Source organism: Linepithema humile, chromosome 7 (assembly GCF_040581485.1).
Source record: "Linepithema humile isolate Giens D197 chromosome 7, Lhum_UNIL_v1.0, whole genome shotgun sequence".
NCBI classification, from domain to species: domain Eukaryota; kingdom Metazoa; phylum Arthropoda; class Insecta; order Hymenoptera; family Formicidae; genus Linepithema; species Linepithema humile.
The window spans coordinates 8,468,139-8,489,647 of record NC_090134.1 but is presented as its reverse complement, the minus strand read 5'-3'; the positions used below and the strand labels follow the sequence as shown (position 1 = coordinate 8,489,647).

General features: G+C 34.9%; 1 protein-coding gene across 11 annotated transcripts in view; it reads left to right on the top strand.

The window, feature by feature from the left end:
- The window catches only part of LOC105675790 (FMRFamide receptor), a 49,850-nt gene that overhangs the window by 20,722 nt on the left and 7,619 nt on the right, over positions 1 to 21,509 (top strand). For 10 of the 11 annotated variants that reach the window (XM_012373210.2, XM_067359988.1, XM_012373206.2 and 7 more), the window contains 4 exons: positions 14,158 to 14,452; positions 14,990 to 15,456; positions 18,571 to 18,839; positions 19,165 to 19,354. In XM_012373210.2, coding sequence (XP_012228633.1) covers positions 15,157 to 15,456; positions 18,571 to 18,839; positions 19,165 to 19,354 — 759 coding nt within the window. In that variant the 5' untranslated portion in view covers positions 14,158 to 14,452; positions 14,990 to 15,156. Of the gene's footprint in view, positions 1 to 9,289; positions 11,309 to 14,157; positions 14,453 to 14,989; positions 15,457 to 18,570; positions 18,840 to 19,164; positions 19,355 to 21,509 lie in introns of those variants that run through there. The other variant, XM_067359989.1, reaches the window with a different exon arrangement.

The following is a 21,509-nucleotide window of genomic DNA, read 5'->3' as shown; positions in this document are numbered from 1 at the left end:
ATTGAGCTTGAATTTTTAATTTTTATCGTCAATATTTGCGGACGCGCGCATGTTGGCGAACAGCGAATGTGGATGCTGGATGAAATCGCGCATTATGCAAACCAGCTATTATGATGATTACCCATTCGCTTCAGCGTTTTTCTGATTAATGAAAAGCCATCGTAAATTCGCTGCTTGCGCGATGGCACAGTCAGAGATTTATTTGAATTCCTCCTGAATTCAATTATTTGCACGCGTCGCGTTCTTATGAAGTGTCAGATGCAGAATCAAATTAATTGTCAGCAGCATCGTTAATACTTGAGTGACACATTAATTTTATCAAGAGAAGCTACATTGCTAAAATTATGATAAGATAAAAAATAACTGTGTAAAACAGAAATATTCCTAATACGTGATCTAACATCGCATGATGTTTTACTGAAATTGTGTTATATCTCTAAAAACATTCCACATAATTTCCCTTAAGTTTCCAATCTTAAATTCTATAAATGGTTAGCAGTTTTAATACTGTGGATGTCTGTACGTTACCGTAAAGAAAAAAATTTAATTTTGCCGACAGTTATAAAATATCAAGTTGCGGTTGCGGGAGCCTTCAAATCGTAGCCTGTGACACCTCTTTTCGATGCGGAAACCCGTTGAAACCATATGCGACTTACAGTTAAACTGTGATCGTAAGTTCAATTAAGTTCCAAAACGCAGAACGATAAATTGCACGCCGGTGTCCTCGAAAACTTAAATTACTCTCCCAGTGATTCGTCGGTGGAAGTCTCGGAAAATCTTATCCGTGAGAATACAATTCGCTGCTGCTTCGTATGTGATTCGAGAAAAAGATTGATTTTGAGCATCGATATGAAAAATATCGAAAACAAGCCGTATCTGGAAATGAGAGTTTGAAGAAACTCACATGAATACCGGAAATTGATGTAAACTGAGATTGCAAAACGCACCGAAATACGATAGTGTCTTGATCTTCCAAGTAGAAGAGAAATGTTTTCATCGAAATTCTGGCGAAGCGAATCCAGTGTTTGTGGACTGCGAGATTCAATCAAGAATACGCCATAAAACAAAAATATGTGTACGCATTCTCAAGGCTATCTATTGACAAAAAACTCTTATTATATAATGTAGCTCTTATATAGCTCTTATCACATATTACACGCCAATAGCAATTAATGTCGCATTGATATTATTTGCTAAAGTACTTATTCGCCACGGTAAAAGACCTAAAAAGCTTTTTTTCACAGACATCGTAATCCAAGATATCTGACGTAAATATTGGGGTCAACTCTTCAGTTCTAATAGACGTCTAAAAAGATTCTGTCGACGTCAATACGTTACGAAGAAAATCCCCACAGGCGTCCTTGATTCAACGGTTACTGATGGACGCAAAGAAAGGACCGGCGAGATGTGTACGCTTCTTACGCTTCGTCTGCACGAAATTCGTCCTTGCTGGCCAGATAAGATAGATGAAAACAGAATAAAGAAGCATAATGAAGCGTGAAAAGAAGTACGTAACTGTAAGGGCGAAGATTAGCGCGGCAAATATGCCTATTCTCTTTTTTACTTCAATGATTCTTCGTCGCCGTAAAATATCTGGTTTGGTAACTCCGAGTTCTGAAGAAAAGATCCCGGAGATAAACCCCAGACTTAACGGAATCTCTTTAGGACGATCTTCATTCCACAAACTGGGTGATTTATTCCCTTTTTAGTACTGTCCTGGAACTATTTTAACTCTGCTAAAAATATCGCGGAGGAAATAAGAACGTTGTTTGTTTTATAGTCAAAGCAATGATAACTCTCGACTTATAATGAGATGAAAGTCTAGGTATTTTTTGGTTGAGCTTCAGATATCCGAACATAAATAAGAAAATTTATTTTACCTCCAGTTTAGAATTTCAAACATTTTTCTTTTTTTTTTACTGAATTTATTAAGAAGAAATCTGAGGAGATCTTCACATCAATATCGCTCGGTTTTCAATGCAAAATTTGTCGTGAATAAATACATATCTGTGTACTACGAAAAATTTCAATATATTTCGCAACGCTACACTTAAAAAATAGATATCACCTCGCAGGAGAATGCAAGATGTATTCATTAAAACCGTATACTTTATTGTTATCGCAACGAAAGTTCACATTACCCGCAAATCGCGTTCTTTTCCACTTGCAAATTGCATTTGCAAACCGACCTCGATGGTCGCATTAAAAGAAGACATGCAGTTTTAATTCGTCGTAAAAATACCATTATCCAAATTACATTCTAGCATGTCTGCAGAGACAGGAAGAGAGGAAGAACGATAGGATAATTTCAAAGCAAACGACCACAATTTTTTGAATAAATGGCCATAATAAAAAGCACATAGTAACTAAAACGATATTTTTTATGAGCATACAGCTTTAAATCTAGACAAGAGACGGAATATATCTTCAAATTTGAACAAGAAAAAGGTGTAACTTCTGCGTTGATATTTTGGCTTTATTGAGGCTTTATTTTACTTTTTTAAACAAAGGGTCGGATCATCTTCACGAACGTGATCTCGATTGAGTTATACAAACCAGACACTCCTTGCAGTCCGCACCTGGGATCCCATTATTCGCAATTTCAGTGAATATTGGAGATGCATTATAATTCAAATCCTCTGCATAGTGCTCGTACTAATCGCCGATTGATTCTAGGGATTCTAGGGTTCCGCGATTTCGTATTCCTTATCACGTGTTGTGCTCCAAATCCCCCAATGAAAGAATTACGGGAACGTTGATATGATAAATTTTATACATTATTACACAACTAATAAAACTGTTTGAATTTTCTATACGCTTTTGTATTATGCATTAATCATATTGTTATCTTATTGTTCTTCTCTTTTCTTTTGTTTCCGCTATTATATTTTTTATATTATGATATTTAAACACAGTTAGAACACGGAATATATATATATATATATATATATATATATATATAGAGATGATAATACCACTTAATAATACTATCATCAAGAGCCAAATTACACTGTGGGTGTTCTAAAAATAGAATTAACTGACGCAAAAGAAATTGGTGGAATTCTTTAATTACACCCAGTGCTGCGAAATCGGAACTACGTAATCGTACGGGTTAAAGTGTTAAGAGTTGTGGACAAAACATGACGCAAAGGCAGAAAAATGCCCCATGCTGACTCTTGTTGACTGCAAAAGAAGATTCATCATATCCGTCTCGCGAGCTTCGTAGAATTTCTACGATAAAAGCCGATGATAACCGACAGTCAGCAGTAATTTATCTTACTTTTTAAAGACTTCAAAACATTATTTTTAAAGTAGAGAAATCTGATCTAAATTAGTTTTAATGATTTTTTCTTTATTTAGCTCCGCAAATCTATTTATTTGCGGGAATCAATTTATTTCAATCGATTTCATTAAGTTGTGAAGGAAGTGGGTCAGATTAGTATCGCGCAGAATCTTTCAATTGTCGAGCTATCAAATTCATCGTTCTAATTCGGCACAATGCGACATCACGGAATAAACGGCGGTTGTTTCGTCAGTTGACGTCACACGGGTGCTAGAGTTGTTTGTGCGGCCGGTAATCTCTCATGCTATAATCCTATTATCTCTCAAGAGCCTGAAGTGATCAAGGGGTGAAGATAACTATCCAGCACATGGTTTTTTATTAATAAAAAACGGAATGGGGAAAAATTTGCGAGAAAAATATCGCTGTTTATCATCGAGATGCGATAGCGCGAAACATTTAGGCTTTATGGAGTGTCGTAACATGCGTGTAATATAATGAACTCTGCTTCACTTTATTAACACAAAAAAAGAGGATTTTGTTCTTTGCGACTACTTTTGATACTCAAAAAAAGAAATCTTTATGGATGTTTCTTCTCACTTATATATTTCTTTTTTATCTATATATTATTTTTATTAGAAAACGAAAAGTAATGATGTAAATAGTTTTTAATTATAAAAAAAAATTGCATGAATATACTTGCGCATTACTTACACGTTCGTGACACATATACATATTCAGTAAATTATATTTTATAATTTATTAAAAATAAACGAATAATTTCCTTTTGCGATGAACCGACACATTTAATTTTTTGCTTAGTAAACATGCGTCTTGCAACACACGCACCCCATCTACTTCAAAAGATTTTACATCGCGCGCAAACCTCTCGTACTACTAACGGGACGGAAAGACTGGAGAAACAAAAAACTTTAATCTCGTCGTCCATTAATTTTAACGCCGAGCAACCGCTCGCACATGGGAGTGAATCGAGCTGTTAGACCCCAGTTTAATTTCTCTTTTCTCATATTTAATATCCATATTTCACTCTTAATCGCTTAATCTTCATATTAAATAAAAAAAAAATCAATTTTAAATGCATCAGAAAAATGTTTTTGGTTGACCAAAACTTAAAACTAATATAAGTAACCAAAGTCACTTGAACCTCCGTTCTCTATTCTTTTATAGTTTGACAATTGAGTTTGTTGAAGAGACAAAACTTGTTTAAATTTGATTACAACTCATTCTTCTGAGTCTATACTTTTATTTCAGCAACGTTTTAACTGTTAAAAACACTCTTGAAATCCTTCATTGAAATGTCAGTCAGAATATCGGAGAAAACTTTTTTTTTAGTCACAATAAAAGAGAATAGTAAATTGTATTGAGCTTGGCTCGCTTTAAACTTTAAATTTTATTTTTCACAAACAGACTTACGAAAAAGGAAATAGCGAGAATAGGAGTTTTGGACTTGCGGGAGAATGTCCGTTCGCGCTTCACAATGTCGTCAAGGCCGCGCAGTCTCGCGAAGTTCGCGAGATTCTCGGACAGCGTTCGCCGGACAGTGTTCGGCGGCGTTAAAATTAGCTGAGAAGTTCCTATAGTTGATTCAGAGCTCTGCGGTAGGAAGAGCAAAATTCGCAGCAGAGAGAGACTATTCGTATTTTTAGAGGATTGGCAGTAACGAAAGCGACAGCTGATCATTTTACTTAGCCGACGATAGGCTCTTTCTGCTTAGAGAAACTAACTCCTGTTAGTCTTTTCATTTTTATTCGCATATTTTGCCTTTTAAACAAATATCGCCACTGCACTGATTTTATTGGAATTTATATTAATTAAAAAATGTTTCTATTTAAATAAATTAAGATTTGATTAAAGATAATTAATAATTAATTCATCTAGGTATTACGTTCTCCAATTTTGTTTAAATTGAAACCAATAATTTCGAAAATAAGCCTACCAGAGCTTAGATAAATTATTTAATTTTAACACTTGTGTAACATCTCAGCGAAAACACTCTAAACAGACTCATTATCACAAAGAATATTCGAATTTGCAGTCGACGCTTTAATCAAATCGAAGTTATCAGGAAAAACAAAATCTTCTCATCCATCCATTTTCCTGTTCGATCGAAATTAAATGGTAAGTAGAAGCTGGTAGAAACTGTAAAAATTGTTCAAATATTGTTGGAACATTTCTCGCAAGTGTAAAAATAAAATTATCGGACACCAATTACAGTTCTCGCAAGTACTTGTAAGTAGTTGGCACCAATATTGTACTTCAATAGTTACGAACATCGATCTCAAAGAGTGAACGCGCACGTTGCCGATACAAAGTAGTCTTCCCGTATGAAAGGAATTTCCTATTACAAGACGATAATAATGTTACTAAAGGAATTCCGTACATTTCTTCGTGCTTCGTATGTGGAGCGTTTCCAATTCGGTGAGTGGGCAATTTTCCGCGAAAATTGCGAAAAGTAGTAATCTTATAAAATTCAATCGTTGTATTATCAAACAAACATGACATTGATATTCAATGAAATAAAAGGTTTCGGTAAAAATTGAAATAAAATTTGCGATAATTTTTTTTTTTAACAATGTTATTCCCTCGTATTAGCATCTTTTTTCAATAACTTGTAAAATATGTATTAATGAGAGCTTCGCAAATTAATCATTATTTACCAATTATATTGACCAAATTATATTTGCAATATTTGCAATATTATATTTACTTATATAATTGCCATGCGTCGTATCTTGATTACGCGAAATATCAGATGCAAAATTTTACGAATCAGAACTAGAGAACTCTGGAAATAGATCGGACTAACCGTTCACGTGGCGACACGCACAAAGTTCCTAATGAATTCGTTTAATTGGCGTCGGCATGAATAGGGTGATCAGAACGCGTTGGTGAAGTCCAGCGGTTCAATGGGTTTACCGCAACCTTAGACTTTTTCACAGTCGATTTGTCCGCTTCATAAAACGTGGTTCTTACAAAAACAACAACTTAAGACGCATCGTCACAAACATTTCTGCGCGAATTGGCTCCGTTGACATATCCGCTAGAGCGTGAAAGCGTTTAACACTTATTAAAGCAAGCACACCAGACGTTGTGCCGGGACGCTTTAACGAGATGTCTGACGACTGGAAACTTAAATTTCGTCTGCACTTTATTTAGGATACATTTTAACATGAATTGCTTCGCTCAATTTTTCAAATTTAAATTAATTGTTCGTGTTAAATGATATAAAAAACAACATTTCGCGCGCAGTAACTGAATAATGATTCCGAGAAACAATAATTTGCAATCAGAGAAATAATTTTCCAAAGGCACCTTCGAAAAAGCACAGCCAGGATTAAAATACATAGACTCTATTGAAAAATGATCATCCATTTGAATTAGATCAAAGGTAAAAATAATGAAGCGCGATGAGTATAGAATGCGACGAAAATAATTCTGTTTATATAGCAATCGAGGTGTCTGGCTGCAGTTATAACAAACGACAAAATGATTTTACGCATCATCAAGTTTATATCACAAAAAATGTATCTCAACAGAAAAGCGTTCATCCATCATTTGTCGACATTGGCTTAGACGCTAACTAATGGGAAATAATGGAAAATGATGAAAAATGAAATTTATCTTTTGCCAATTATTTCTTGAAAATATAAAAGATATTTTTTTATGTTAGGAATATTTATTATGAAGATGTTAAGTGAATTTATGTAAAATTAATAAAAATTTTTCTTATTAGCACTAATCGTCGTAGGATTAAATGATCTTGAAAGAGAAGAAAGTATTTAAAGTAAAATGTCTTTCATAAGACAATTGAAAATGAACAAGGCGGCAAGAATAAAGGAAGACAATTTAACAAATTTTCAGGAAAATATGTTTTAGCCAGCAAATCATATAAAATGTATGGTTGGCTCTTATACAACTAGTCGAGCATTAATGATTCGATTATGCAAAGGGCGAAGCATCCATGCGGATGTATCCTGCTTTTCACACATTATATCCTGAGGAAAAGTAATATAATAATTTGATTAATTAAATTAATTGAAGAAAAACTTTTTAATTAAAATTTATTTGAAAAATTTTAAATTATTGTTTCCTCTTAAAGAATCTCGTCGCGCTTCTTCCAAATAACAAGACGGAAAGATACGGTCTTTCTTTAGAGACGATCGCGGTCGTTCTGTCAGCAAGATTGATACCGTCTTGGTCCAGGCATAGGGCGAACGAAGTCACGTAATTATGCAAATACGTGAACCAGAATAAGATTCCGGTGTAGAGCCGCGTGCTTTGTTCCGCAATGTCCGCAGTGGAAACGACGCCGGTAACAGCTGCTGTATTCGCGCTACGGCGTTATTACCTACAACTGACACTAATCCCATCTCATTTCCTGACCGTTCCACTTCGCGGGGGCAACGAAACTAAGCGTAACACCGGTGCGACCCACTTGGTAAATAAAAGTTTCAACGACGAATGTGCGTGCCAATTTTCAACGGGTCTCCGACGCCTCGTCATTTAACACTTTGCTCGCGAACGCCCTATATATCATAGTGTTGAACCATATGGTTAATTTGTGAAGCTGGTTGAATCTTTTAGTTTAATCGAATTAAACCTTTCAGCTAATTGCTCGAAACCGCACAGAAATTTTTAGAAGCTTTTACATCCTTCAATTTTAAAATACAAACGTTTAATTTTTAAAAAGTTTAAGAGAAGCTTTTTACGTTCTTTAAAATATCTTCTTTCCTCTTGTTATGTAATAATATTGTGCTAACATTTTAAACTCTAATACAATAGTAAAAATAATTTTGTTAAAGCTAATATTTGATAGCTTCTCGACACTGAGACCAATAACCACTTTCTTTAACTCAGTTTCTAGTAACTGTCGTTGAAAAATGAATATTCTATGTGTATTAATACACTATCGTTCACACATCGATATAAATATTATCTTTCGATCTCGCGTAACTAAACGAACCACACGGACATGACTACACCATGTTCGTGCAACATCTACAAGAATGTTACATGTATGTACAGAATGGCCTAGAATAAACCTGCGAAAAAAGATTTATCGGCGTCTGATGGAGGTAGAAGCTTACCTCGAAAAAATCCGCTTAGTCTCCGGTAATTCCAATATTTTCCATTAACAGTTGCATGGCTAAATATAGACGTATCGCAATTGCGAAAATAGTTTTTATTAATCTCTTAAATTGTAGAATTTTTTATTTCTCGATAAATAATTATAAGAGTATAAATTTAAAAAACGAAAAGTAAAAGGCTTTTTCTTTTAGTCTTCATCTTGCATAAAATTATGTAAAACTAAAACAAAGAAACTATTTTCTCTTTGAAACCGATTCTGATTACTGTTTTTAAAAATAAATATTACTCTACTTACGTTCAATTTTTGACACAAAGTCTTTCAAAAATTCAGTTTTATTTAAAATAAAAAAAAAGAGGAAAAGTAGACCGCGTTACTTCGTTAGATACAAAGATAAAATATTACCGCCTTTGTCTCTCGGAATATATTTTCTCACCCGAAAAATCGCCAGCCGGCGCCAAAGTGCGAAATCGCGCTTAACGAGACGATAAGGAAAGAGAACAATATGCCGGGGCGAATCGTAATAAAGCCCTGGATTAATCAGCAGCGTACTGAAAAAAATGCGTCGTCTGCAAACAGCGAATTGCAGACGGATACATTTTATGCTAACGCGTTTCCCTCGTAAATCACCACGAAAGCGTATTCGAGATCCAACGCCGCGTTTTTGGCTTTTCTCATACTTTTATCTCGTTGCACACGTTCAAAAAAAAAACTAATTTAAAAGCGACTATTTTAATGCAGCAACAAGGATACCGTTGAAATTGAAAATATCAGAAGGAAATTAATTGGCATGATCGTTCCGCGCAATGCGCAGCGCATTTGCCTAATGCAGTTAATAGTTTCTTTTCACTGTAAATTTTATTGCCCTTTACAGAAGTGAGTTTCGTTCCGGAAGAAAATTTTGTTACCATTTGTGCAATCGATTTTCGTTCTGCAATGCGACTTTACCTTTTCTTGGATAATTTCATTTCGGAATAAAATGAATCCATAGAGACGCACGTGTATATGTGAATCTTTTTAATGTTATAAAAATATTTCCTTAAGACATACATAAAAATGGATGAAAATATTCAAAAACTTTGAACGTCTATGTCCGCAGTAAAAACGTGATATGAAAGTTTTCTTCCAAAAATATCATGTGTGTTTCTGTTATATATATAAATCATCGCTCCAATTCCATCACTTGAAAACCGTTTCAGAAGTTTCGAAACGAGATATGATTTCAAAAAGACGCGACGCTTCTAACAACGGCGTGTCGCAATTTGAAGAAAACAGAATAAAAAATTGGAAGGTAAAAATACAGAGGCCAAGAAGAAGTTACTTCTTCGACGAGGGCTTCCCACAACGCAAGAAAAACTTCACTGAATACATTTTCTACCCGGGGTAAAGAAATATTATCTTTTTTTTTTTTTTGCTCCGGTCTCATGCCGATATGGCGAAATGAAGAGAAAGGAAGAGCCATGACATATTCTATATATAAAATACACGTGACATCCATACCATATCATCTGAAGACAAACTTCGGGAATCAAAATAATTCCGTATGCCGGACATCATTTCTTCTTTTCCTCGCATATTTGTGACGAATATATAAAAGTATCTGATATAAATAAATAATCTAATAATATTATATATCAGAAAAAGTATTATAGTAATAATAAGGTAATCTGATCTACAATTATTATTTAATAAATAATATATATTAATACTGTACTACATTATATTATAATGCATTGATTTGATATACAAATCTATCTTTTTGTTTTTGCGAATTAATATTAGTACATCAAAAGCCAAGTATACTAATTGCACATGCAGTGCAATAGACACACGAGAGGACTGCTGCGAAATTATTCTGGCATGCACATATCGCGTATGATGTTTCGTGCGAAATGCGGATTGCGTGCGTTTCTGTGTTCAGACGCGCGCAAATATCGCTATTACGCAACGTTATCAAAGAGGTGGCCAGCCATCTCGGTCCTAGACGTCGACACGTGCCAAGATGCCGCAAGGCGAAGAGCACTCGGCCGAAAACATCGATGAAACTACCATGTGAAAAACACCGATTCGCAAAATTTTCTCACGCCCCGACAACGCATTTACCGGGCGGGCGGGGGGGGGGGGGGCGGGGGCTTAAAAATAAGTCAACCGACGAACCGTTTCGTTGGCCGCCCGGCGGGAATAGATCAGCCGGAGCAAATTAGTTTTCGACTTTAAGTGATACCTGAACAGCGGGAGCGCGGGGCAATTTTCAGCCGGGGATTTATTCGGACCCCTATGGTTCCCGATGAGTGGTGTGAATCCAGCATCGCAGATGACAGCGTCCACGAAGCGAACTATATCCATAGAATTGATCTCCGTGATCCCAATTTGCTCTATACGTCAAAAGATATTTATGAAACTTTCTAGGATATCGTACAATATAATGAATCACTCGTGTCAGATTTCCGCGTATTTTTCCGCTTTTCAAGGAAAGAAAAGAAATGTTTTTCTCCGTGAAATCTATTGAAACCCATTGAAAACCATTTTAGTCGCATGAAATTGAAATTTAAAAATATTTTCTTGGTAAAGAAATGTTTGTTCTCTTAAATATATCGAACTATAAACTCTTGTCCTAAGAAAGTACCACATGAACTGCGAAAATATTAAAACAAAATAAAAGAAAAGCACAACTAATTGAAAACTTTTATGTGCCATTATATTCTGACACAAAATATTGACATACTTAACATTCAATATCGCAATTGCTGTTAAAGAAATAATTTTTGTATCGAAATCCGTAACTACTTAAATTTGTGAGGACAACTGCTGCTATTTGCGAAACAAATGGCAGGAACTACTGTCGCAAATGGAACTGAAAGCGATCGGGAATACGGGAAATCGTAACCGCTTGGAAGTTCGACGATGCGGAAATCAAACGGGTATGCCGCAATTACTGATATACACCTGCATCGCGCATATGCAATCTATAGGATCGTTCCAAACGGACACGAATGTCACCGATACGATTAGTCGTGGAACAGCACAATCGATTCACCCTTGTGTCACGTGTATTCATATGCACCTCCATGCCTTTCAGTATTGCGTACAAATGCATGTGTACAAATATACACATCGCAAGCTCTGTAATCGCTTTTCTGTCGAATCCGTCACGGTCTTACTTCTATAAACCGGTAGTCATCCCTTTGTGATTATAAAATCCACGTTATAATATTTTTTAATGCAGAGCGCGTGTCGGAAAACGTGTTTAATTGCGTCATTAAACAGTGCGCGGTTTGCACTCTGAGCATTACGCGCAGAAGAAAAATAATTATTCTCTATTTATACAGTAATTATACGCATGGTCTGTCTGAAGTTTATCCACTTTTATTTCCGACTCGTTAGATTGGAATATATTTGTGTAGCGGGAAATAATATTTGTTATATAATTTAAATATTTGCTGAATTAATTTCAAAATTATTTTTTAATAAGTAAAATTAAGATAAGTAAATGTAGAAAAGAAATCATAATAATGTCCCAAAAAAAAACAAAGATACTAGGATTTATTAAATTCACTCTGTGTTACAATGTTGCCTTTCGCATTCATCAATGATAACAAAAGAGATTCTTTTAATTATATTTTTAATAACATTTAGTACTTACATTCTTTCGCATCTCCAGAATCGCAAGTCACCGTCTGAAACAAAATACAAACAGATCCAGAAACACGTGCCGTAGCAATATGAAGACATAAATCGTTTTATTTCAAAGTATAATAATGAATTTTAAAATATTACGAATTTTAATCAAATACAAAAATAAATTGACATAGTATGTCAATTTTAATAAGATTCTCGAAACTGGACTTAAGTCTTCTTCGCAATAAATATTCTCTCATACCAATTATACTAGGTGCGCAACTAAGTTTCCGGGTTTTTTTTATCAATGCAAAATGGAAAATTTCAAGAGAAATACAAAAAACGGTTTATTCAAAATATCGTCCCTCGCTAGCTACACATTTTTGCCATCTCTCTGGCAATACATGAATACCGCGACGATAAAACGACGCGTCTTTGAATCGAAACCATTCATCCAACCAATTCTGCACTTCTTCGAAATTGGCCAAGTGTAGCCCAGCCAAGCCATGCGCCATCGACCGGAACAAGTGATAATCGGAAGGGGCCAGGTCTGGTGAATACAGCGGGTGCGGTAGCAGATCCCATTTCAGCGTTTTGATGGTGTCCTGGACGATGGAAGTGCGATGGCACGGAGCGTTGTCGTGCTGCAATATTACTCGTTCGTGTCTCGTGTCCCATTCTGGCCGTTTTTCGAGCAATGCATGGTTCAAATTTATCAGTTGTTGTTGTCTTGTGTTTGCGTATCATTTTCATCCAATAACGCTTGCAGATCGGCGTCCTCAAATGTTTTTGGTCTTCCGGAGCGCTCCTTGTCCTCAGTGTCGAAATCGCCACTTCTGAAGCGTTTAAACCAATCTTTACAGGTAGTTTTCGATGGTGCATGTTTGCCGTAGGCTTTCTTAAGCAAACGACCTGCTTCAGCTGCATTTTCTTTCAAGTTGAAGCAGAAAAGCAAAGCTTCCCGCAAATGCTGTTTAGTTGGCACAAAACTCGACATCTTTATTGTTAGAAAAAAAATTTTTGCGTTGCGATATGTGTTGGTATTATAACTGGTTATTGTTGACAGATGTCCAAGTTAATAAAAAAACACAACTTTAGACATGTATATCGACTACATGTATCGTTAGCGCCATTCATGTGTGAAACCCGGAAACTTAGTTGCGCACCTAGTATTGTAATTGACGCGGGACCAGTCAGAGAAGTCTCCCTACGAAAGACGGCTACGAATAACCTGGATCGATAAAACAAATTGCTGTTATTTGCGGAGATTTCGGTGTGCAAAATGTATATTTCCTCGGCTGTAAATTGACGAACTCACGCGACTACTCAGATTGAGGTTTCCAATATATACTAAACGTGAGACCTTTAACGACTTTCCGTCACGGCTTCCTATAGTGTACACTATCAACGTAGTTAGGTAGAGACAACTGTATTTGTTTGCAATCAAGTTCGGCGCCCTCGAAAACTCGAGTGTAAACGTTGCGGCGAACGATTAATAGTAACAAGAGGCGATTCCTCGTCGCTGTCTATTAGTATACTCGATGAATTTGTAACAAGTCCGATTTGTGTTCTAAATTGCAACAATAGCAAATATTTCAAATGAATGATAGCGAAATAATAGAAAACTTGATAACCTAAAAATAAAAGAAGATATTGAATATCGAAAATCTATGAAACTCCGTTATAATATTTTTCAATCAGCAATCAGTTTTCTCTTGTAAGAAAACATATAATAATACTAAAAAAAATTGTAGTACAATAGAAAAGAAAATTTCTTATAAAAAAGTTTAATTTCAATTATTCATTCAAAAAATTGTTAATTATGTATTAATTAAAAATTAAATTGAGTAAAAGTTGCCATTGAAAAGGTTCGAACTAACGAATAAAACTTTTTGTATTGAGAAATATTTCCTCATTAAAAAGAATTGAGAAAGACACTCCAGCATTAATACTTGAACTTGTTGCAATTACATCAATTTAAATTTTTCTCATGATTGCATAATATGGAATATAAATATACCTTTCTTTGTCATTAAAATAATGAATCAAATTATTTCTCTTTTCTTTTATTCGATAGAAGAGTACGATTCACAATTCTGCTTTTTATTCTTTATTCAAGAACGATAAAGTCAACGTATTTTCTTTCTACCAGTTTGCAGAGTTCCGTCGAAGTCGCTACGACAGAGGATTCGGATGGCAAAGCGGCTCGCAGTTTGTCGTAAAACAGCGATACATCGTAAAAGCATCTACGCCGAACTATCTAGGCGACACAGCCGATAGAACCGATTCGATTCTCTCCACAAACGAAACACGATAGAAGATAACGCACAAAACGAGATAAATTGGATACGGCGGAGGTCGACGTAATGATACCAGGACTTATTCGGAGATCTTTCGATTTCGAAAGACAGCGCAAGCTCAAGTCGAATCGATATCTGGTAACGAAGGTGAAAGATTATTATTTCTTTTTAATAAAGCATTTCATACTTTTCGCGGAGGAAATTCCATCGATTTTAAGCTCTCAAACACAGATCGATCGTCTGTGGAAGACCAGCGTGTTTTTTTTCCGATGTTTCAACAGAAATTAAATCATTCGAAGAAAATGTTTAGGTATAGATGCATGTAGGTAGCAAAGTTTATGCATGCAGACAGCAAGAAAAATAAATCTCAAAAGTCGAATAAACTGTGAAACGAGCAGTCTGTGCTAACATGAAAAATTTTACTACTTAATATCTTGAATTCTTTAAATCGTACGTCTTGTATCGAAAATTACTTCTGCGAAATTTTTTTTCATAATTTCTTTTTAATTCAGATTTTTAATAATCGACTTATTAATCGACTTCTATTAATTTATTATCAAATAATATTTTTTAATAATTTCAAAGATAATGTTTCGCGAGAAAGTGTTTAGAAGAGAAATCACTTTGGAACAACACAGTGATGAGAAAATAACTAAAGCATAATCTGATCGTTGTGATTTACAGCTTCGAAACTCGAAGAACACAAGAGTTCGGCCAAAATTGAAAACTGTTACGAGAAAAGAATAAATAGAAATAGACGAGGAGCTGATGGTGAAGATGGTAACGTGAAGAGGCGGCAAAATCAAAGGGCAGTATAAAATCGAGGCGAAGAAGTAGAGAATCGCTGAACGATGGAAATAAGCTCGATATCGACGACTATCGCTTCCGGTTACTACGATGCTGGCAAGTCCGCGCTGAACTTCAGCAACAACGGCAGCAGCGAGGAGCCACAAGAGTGCAATCAAGGTATCAACACTAACGGGCTGTCTGACTTCATTGTCTACGGCCTGCTCGTCAACCTGATCGGTCTCTTCGGGATTCTCGGCAATACAATCTCGATGATTATTCTGTCGAGGCCGCAGATGAAGTCGTCCATCAATTATCTGCTAATTGGACTGGCCAGATGCGACACGGTGCTGATCATTATCGCGGTAAGTGTGTATTGCATTATTTCTACATTTTTTTCTACACTTTCTTTTTAATAAATATATTTAAATTTCAAAGAAACAAAGATAACATAAAAGTCACAAAAAAATGTAGGGACTGAAATACAAGAACTTAAATAATTGATTATTAAATAAATTAATGTAAAAGATAATGGTTCATTTATTCGATGCTTTACTTTCTGATTCTTTGAAAAATGGCGAAGTTGCACGCAAAAAACGCTGGTAGTGTATTTAACTTCGGAAACATTTTTACGAGTTCTCATTAATGGAGAGTTAAATATTATACGGTAGAATTATTTTACAACGTCATAAAGTGTTATAGATATTGCTCGTTTTATGTAAAAGAAATGATCAAAGTTAACATCTAGTTAGTTTAATCATTTTCTGTTTTTATTATAAAAAAGTGACGTAAAAAATATAATTTACCAACATTAATATTTGCTTCAAGAGCTTTTAGAGAAAATATTTCAATATTTTTTTTATTTAGCAAAATAATGAATTTTTATGTTAAATATTGATACCAAATTCTATCTTTACATATTTTTTATCGGCATTTTTTCTTTTTTCAAAAAAATATTTAAAAGATGACGATCAAGTAGATATTTTTCACTCATCGTGTAATAGTGGAACATATTTATTCATTTTACGATCAATATGTGATAAATATTTCATGCACGGCGTCCATGTACATATGATCTATTTATGAATTTCCAACTAATCAACCCATGTATAATATGCGTACAAGAATATTTTTATCCATTTCATGCTTTTACAAATTTTAAATAATTTTATAATATTTAACAGTACACTTTCTTGCACGCACTTTCTCTTTGCGCAAACCGCAAATACATAACTGCGAACGTTTGAACGAATCGCGAAACCACCGATTGGAAAATCAATGTTTAATTAGCACACATGACCAGAAACGCTTTCTCGTTGGAATCGTAAAACGCCTCGTAATTGCTGCTGGATGACCCAGTGTTTACAGTCGTCGTGTCTGGTCGCTCTCAATCAGTTATACGCACTATAGCCAGATAAAATTTTTCAAAAAAAAAAGCATCCAATATTTTATATAGATTTACATTTTTGCACCATCGAGCAGCATTCCGAAGGGCTTATCATGATGGTTTGTTACCGTTATCTAGGCTTTTATTAACGACTTTCGAAATAGCTATTCATGTTGAAGTTGATACGAGTCAATTTTTGTGACACAATAGATTTTGACCTTTTTAATCGAATGTTGTGCAGAATATTCACAAACTATCACAAATCCGAAAATAAAACACAAAAAAATGCGTTTATATTTCAATATTGAAAATTTTGTAAATAAATAAGCGTTTACTATGTTAAAAGCGCTGTTAATATATTATAAAATTTTATTATTTATTAATTTTTTTAAGGAGAATTGTATTTTAATGGAATTTTAATTAAAGAATTATTTTTATGAATATTTAATATTAAATATTGAATATTTAAAACTTAATTGATAGAATCCACTCGTGAGCATTGAAGCTCAAAACAGGCAAAAAATTTAATCGAAAATAATGCATAAATTTACGAACTTACGTGGACATATCATATAATCTCGTGCATTTAATGAACATTTTGTAGGCGACAGTAGATTCTCATTAAAGCGTTGTTTCAACCGAGACATTTCTCCTATCGGTACTTTTAACTAATGAGTTAGTGCAAAATGTTTTTCTACTTACCTGCGAGGTATGAATCTGACAATTAATTAATCTTTAATATTAAATGAGGTTAAGATTCTTAATGGAGCTTGAGGGTCGAAAAAATTAATAGCTCGACGTTTAATAATGACTGTTAAAATTCAATTTTCATAAAATCCACCTGTTACGATCTTATAATCAGGTGGCAAACTTCTCGGTTTAATTTCATTCTTAATCCCGCAATTTACACGACGGTAAATTTGCGCCACAGACGAATTTTTTATTAAAATGCATCTCTGTTTATCTCTCTCATGCAATATAAATTATATTTTTCTAAGCATGTAACTCGTAGCTTTACCTCCGACCTGATATTTTTGCCTCGATCATATACATACGTTAGTACAACTTTTGCTGACTTTATACAAATCCAAACATAATGTAAAGAGAAAAGCTGATTATTAACGAGAGGCGAAATAATCCCCGTAAATTTTATAATGTACATTACTAAATGTTAACAAGTATGTTCTAGATATTTTACAAAAATCACTTGGCATTAAATGCGTCAGAAAAGTTTGCGAAATATATTACAGTAGATCTGGAATAATCCGAGAAAATAATATTGACTATAAATATGTCGCAGAAATAAACTGATGATATAGCAAAGAATTGATAATATAGTTAATTCAATTTATTCTCGTAATTTTTAGTGAAGTAAATTCTCGATGCAAGAGAGAAGAATTAATATTGCCGAACATGTATCGTCAGCCAGCACATTGCAGAATAATGTGAATCACGCGTCAAGCTTATGCAAATAAGTTTCGCTGTACAGCGCTACATGGTTTCCCGGTTTCGCGGATAAAGTCAAGATTAACAAGATTGACGCAGCTGCGGTAAACAGGAGCTTCCGGTAAAACTGATAGGCCGCAGGCACAAAAAGCTCATACGCAAGATCCTACCAAGACTCTCGGGATCGCATTACGTAAACCACCTTTCGCCGGTTATTAATTAATCATCTAGATCGAACTCCTTCGACTCAGGATTCCTTCATCAACGAACTATTTGTACTTGTCGATCAAACGTCGCAAGCATAAATCTGCTATAAATAGCGGCCAAAGAAATTGTTGATAGAAAAATAGCGTAAAAATAATTTTCGCAAAAAACGAAATGACTAAAGCGAATATTTCTATAAATACACCAAGATTGAAAAATGTCGAAAAGGGCTTGTAATATACTCGCAAAATTAAGATGCGAGAAAATGACGGAAGCTTATTTGACATTTAATTTTATTTCGATGGAACTTTAATTTACATTTCAATTTACCACTCACTAAATATTGCAAAAATCGAATCCGAACGACGCCAGGATTAAAGCCCAACATTTGATATGAGAGACTCTTATCGTTGTTGTAAATGTGCTACATATGCATCCACAGGTATTAATCTACGGACTGCCGTCGATCTACACGTACACGGACTTACTGTTCGACTATAAGTTCATTATCTATCCGAAGATCATCAGATATTTGTACCCGCTGTCCTGCATAGCGCAATTCGTAACGGTGTACCTTACATTGACGGTAACTTTGGAGAGATACATCGCGGTCTGCCATCCGCTGAAAGCCAGATCCTTCTGCACTTATGGACGGGCTCAATTAGCAGTGGTGGTTATAGTGATCTTCGCCTGGATTTACAATCTACCCAAGTGAGTACTTATGTTTATTCCTTTTCTCATTAAGTCGCAATAAATGAAGATATTAGATTATAAAATTGATATCTAATAAAAAAAAGTTTTAATAAAAATTAGTTTTCTCAACTCTTGGTTCACTGCATTTTCGAATAGTAAAATATTTATGGAAAAAGTGGAAAAGACGAAAAAAAATTCTTTTAATTATCCTGCCTTTCCCCCCCCCCCTTCTCTCTCTCTCTCTCTCTCTCTCTCTCTCTCTCTCTCGATCAAATACGTATATTAAGGATAAAAAAGTTATTACATAAGTTGATGAAAAAGTAAACTTCTGAATTTCATTTAGATTCTGGGAGATCGAAGTGTACACCGAGTGGCATTGGAAATACAATGTCACAGTGTACTGCATTTCGCCGACCGAATTGAGAAGCAACGAGTACTACGTTACTCTGTACATTCACTGGATGTACTTCTTCGTATACTACATGTTTCCGTTTATCGCGCTCGTGATTTTCAACATGGCCATTTATCGACGGGTGAGTATAACATCAAAAATTCAACATCATAAATTCGATACCGGATTATCTTGCTAAAGTAATATTTTGTCGCAGTAACATTTTGTGGAAAATAGTATATCTCGCAGAAATAACATTTTATTTTACGCATGCACTTTATTTGCAACTTGATTTATCAAATCGAATATAAAATACTGCGGCAACTGAAAAATAATTGCGAATATTATGTGACGTTGAAACAATGCAACGATAATACTGCAACGAAATCTAAAAGTCAATTATTCATTACAATTAGAATTGATTAATTATTGCAAAGACGTAGCACCATTTGTAATTCTGTCAAGTTGATTCTAGATTGAAAAGATAAAAGAAGCATCGATAAAACAAAATAAAACACGAGGGAAGGACAGATTAAACGCGGAATATCGAACAGCGTGTCAGTGGCAGCGAGTTTTAAAAAAGTTTAGAACTAATATTTTTCATCACTGCGCCGTTTTATTAAAATTTCTTTGTAGGACTCGCAAGCGATCGCGATAAGGGGAAGAAAAAGAAGGAGTGAAGCAGGGTGGCCGGGCTGGTATCGCAATAAGCTCGTGCCGCGTAACGTGGGGCATCGATAAGCGGCGGGATCGACATAAAAATACGAATAATAAGCCGCGACGACGAAACCAATAAAGTTACTTAGACTGTATAAGCCCCTATACATGCGATACACGGGTACGCGCTCAGAATTCGCGAGCACGTACCTATATAGGGGCAGCGAAATTCACAGACGGTTTCTTTCCGCACGTGGCATTTACGTGGACCGCGCAATTGCAGACATAAGCAATATCATCGTGCACCTCCGGCGAAATACGTGAAACATTTGCAATCAAAAGTTATTGTGAAATATTGCGAAAAGATTTTTGTGTTCTTATATAAAGGCTTGCAAAAACATAACAATTGTTTCGTAATCAATTTGACGGAAATAACAAAGAGAGATAAAAATTAATATAATTATTCGTTTAAATTTATGAATATTATTCTTGCAATCTTATATAATTTTTATAAAATAGAAATACTTCCTCTTGGAAAAGAGATACATAGTTTGTGTTTTTAGATAAAAGTAGAAATTAAATTAATTACATAAATTAATTAGAAAATGTGTATAAAGTTATTAGTATAGTATAAAGATATAAGTATAATATTATTAATATATTTCTTTTACAATCTGCTCGATAAGAAAACAACACTGAAGAGTTAAAATGATCGAAACTTGACTATACAAATTAAAATAAGAAAAGGCTTACAACCTTTAATAATTTCTACGATGAAGATCACATTTTCTCTCGTAAAGTACAAAGTCTATATTTCCAAATAAAATTAATATAATATCCGCCGCGATAAGATACAGCCACAGGATCGGCCGTTGAATTCCCACAGCTTGAGGGTATCTGAGATTACAAAGTAGAGATTGTCGAAAGACAACAATTCCCCTCGACATTTCCTTATCACGAAACTTTAGAGTCCACAAACTCTGTCCTTAATTCTGGGATCAGGATTTTCGGTAGTATCTTCTTCGGAACTACTTCCGCGAGGACTTCACGCGAATAGGCGGATCAGAGCGAACATTAATACGCGATTTGTGAGAATATTCATGCGGCAAATGGAAGCAGTCGTCAAATCTCTTCACTTAGAATTGAAGTTTTCTGACGTTTCTCCCCTTCCTGCGAGAAATCGCGAGTAAACCAGGCGAATAAATAATTAATTCCTTTGTTTTTATTATTCAATAGAGAATCCCGATCGGAATATAAATATTAATGCACATTTGTATATTTTAGAAATGTTTTCATGATCTTTTTAAATAATTTGTCGTCATTACGCTGACACTCTATTCCATGTTCGAAACTAATTTCCTGCAATGCCAAAGCGACTCATTGTCGTTTGTCAATGAGAGTGAGAAACATGACTCGACACCCCGTTAACACTCGGCAAAACAAAGAGCATGGAACAAACTTGCGCAAACTAAGGCCGTTCGCCCCCGCTTTTATTTACACAGCGATATTCCCAAAGAGACGTGATTCGCGTTACACGCTTTCGCCCCAGATTCTCTAGCGTAGATAATAATTCTATTAATAATTTGCTGTGCGCATCACACGAAGAGCGTACCAAGTGAACCGGATTCGGTAATCCGAGG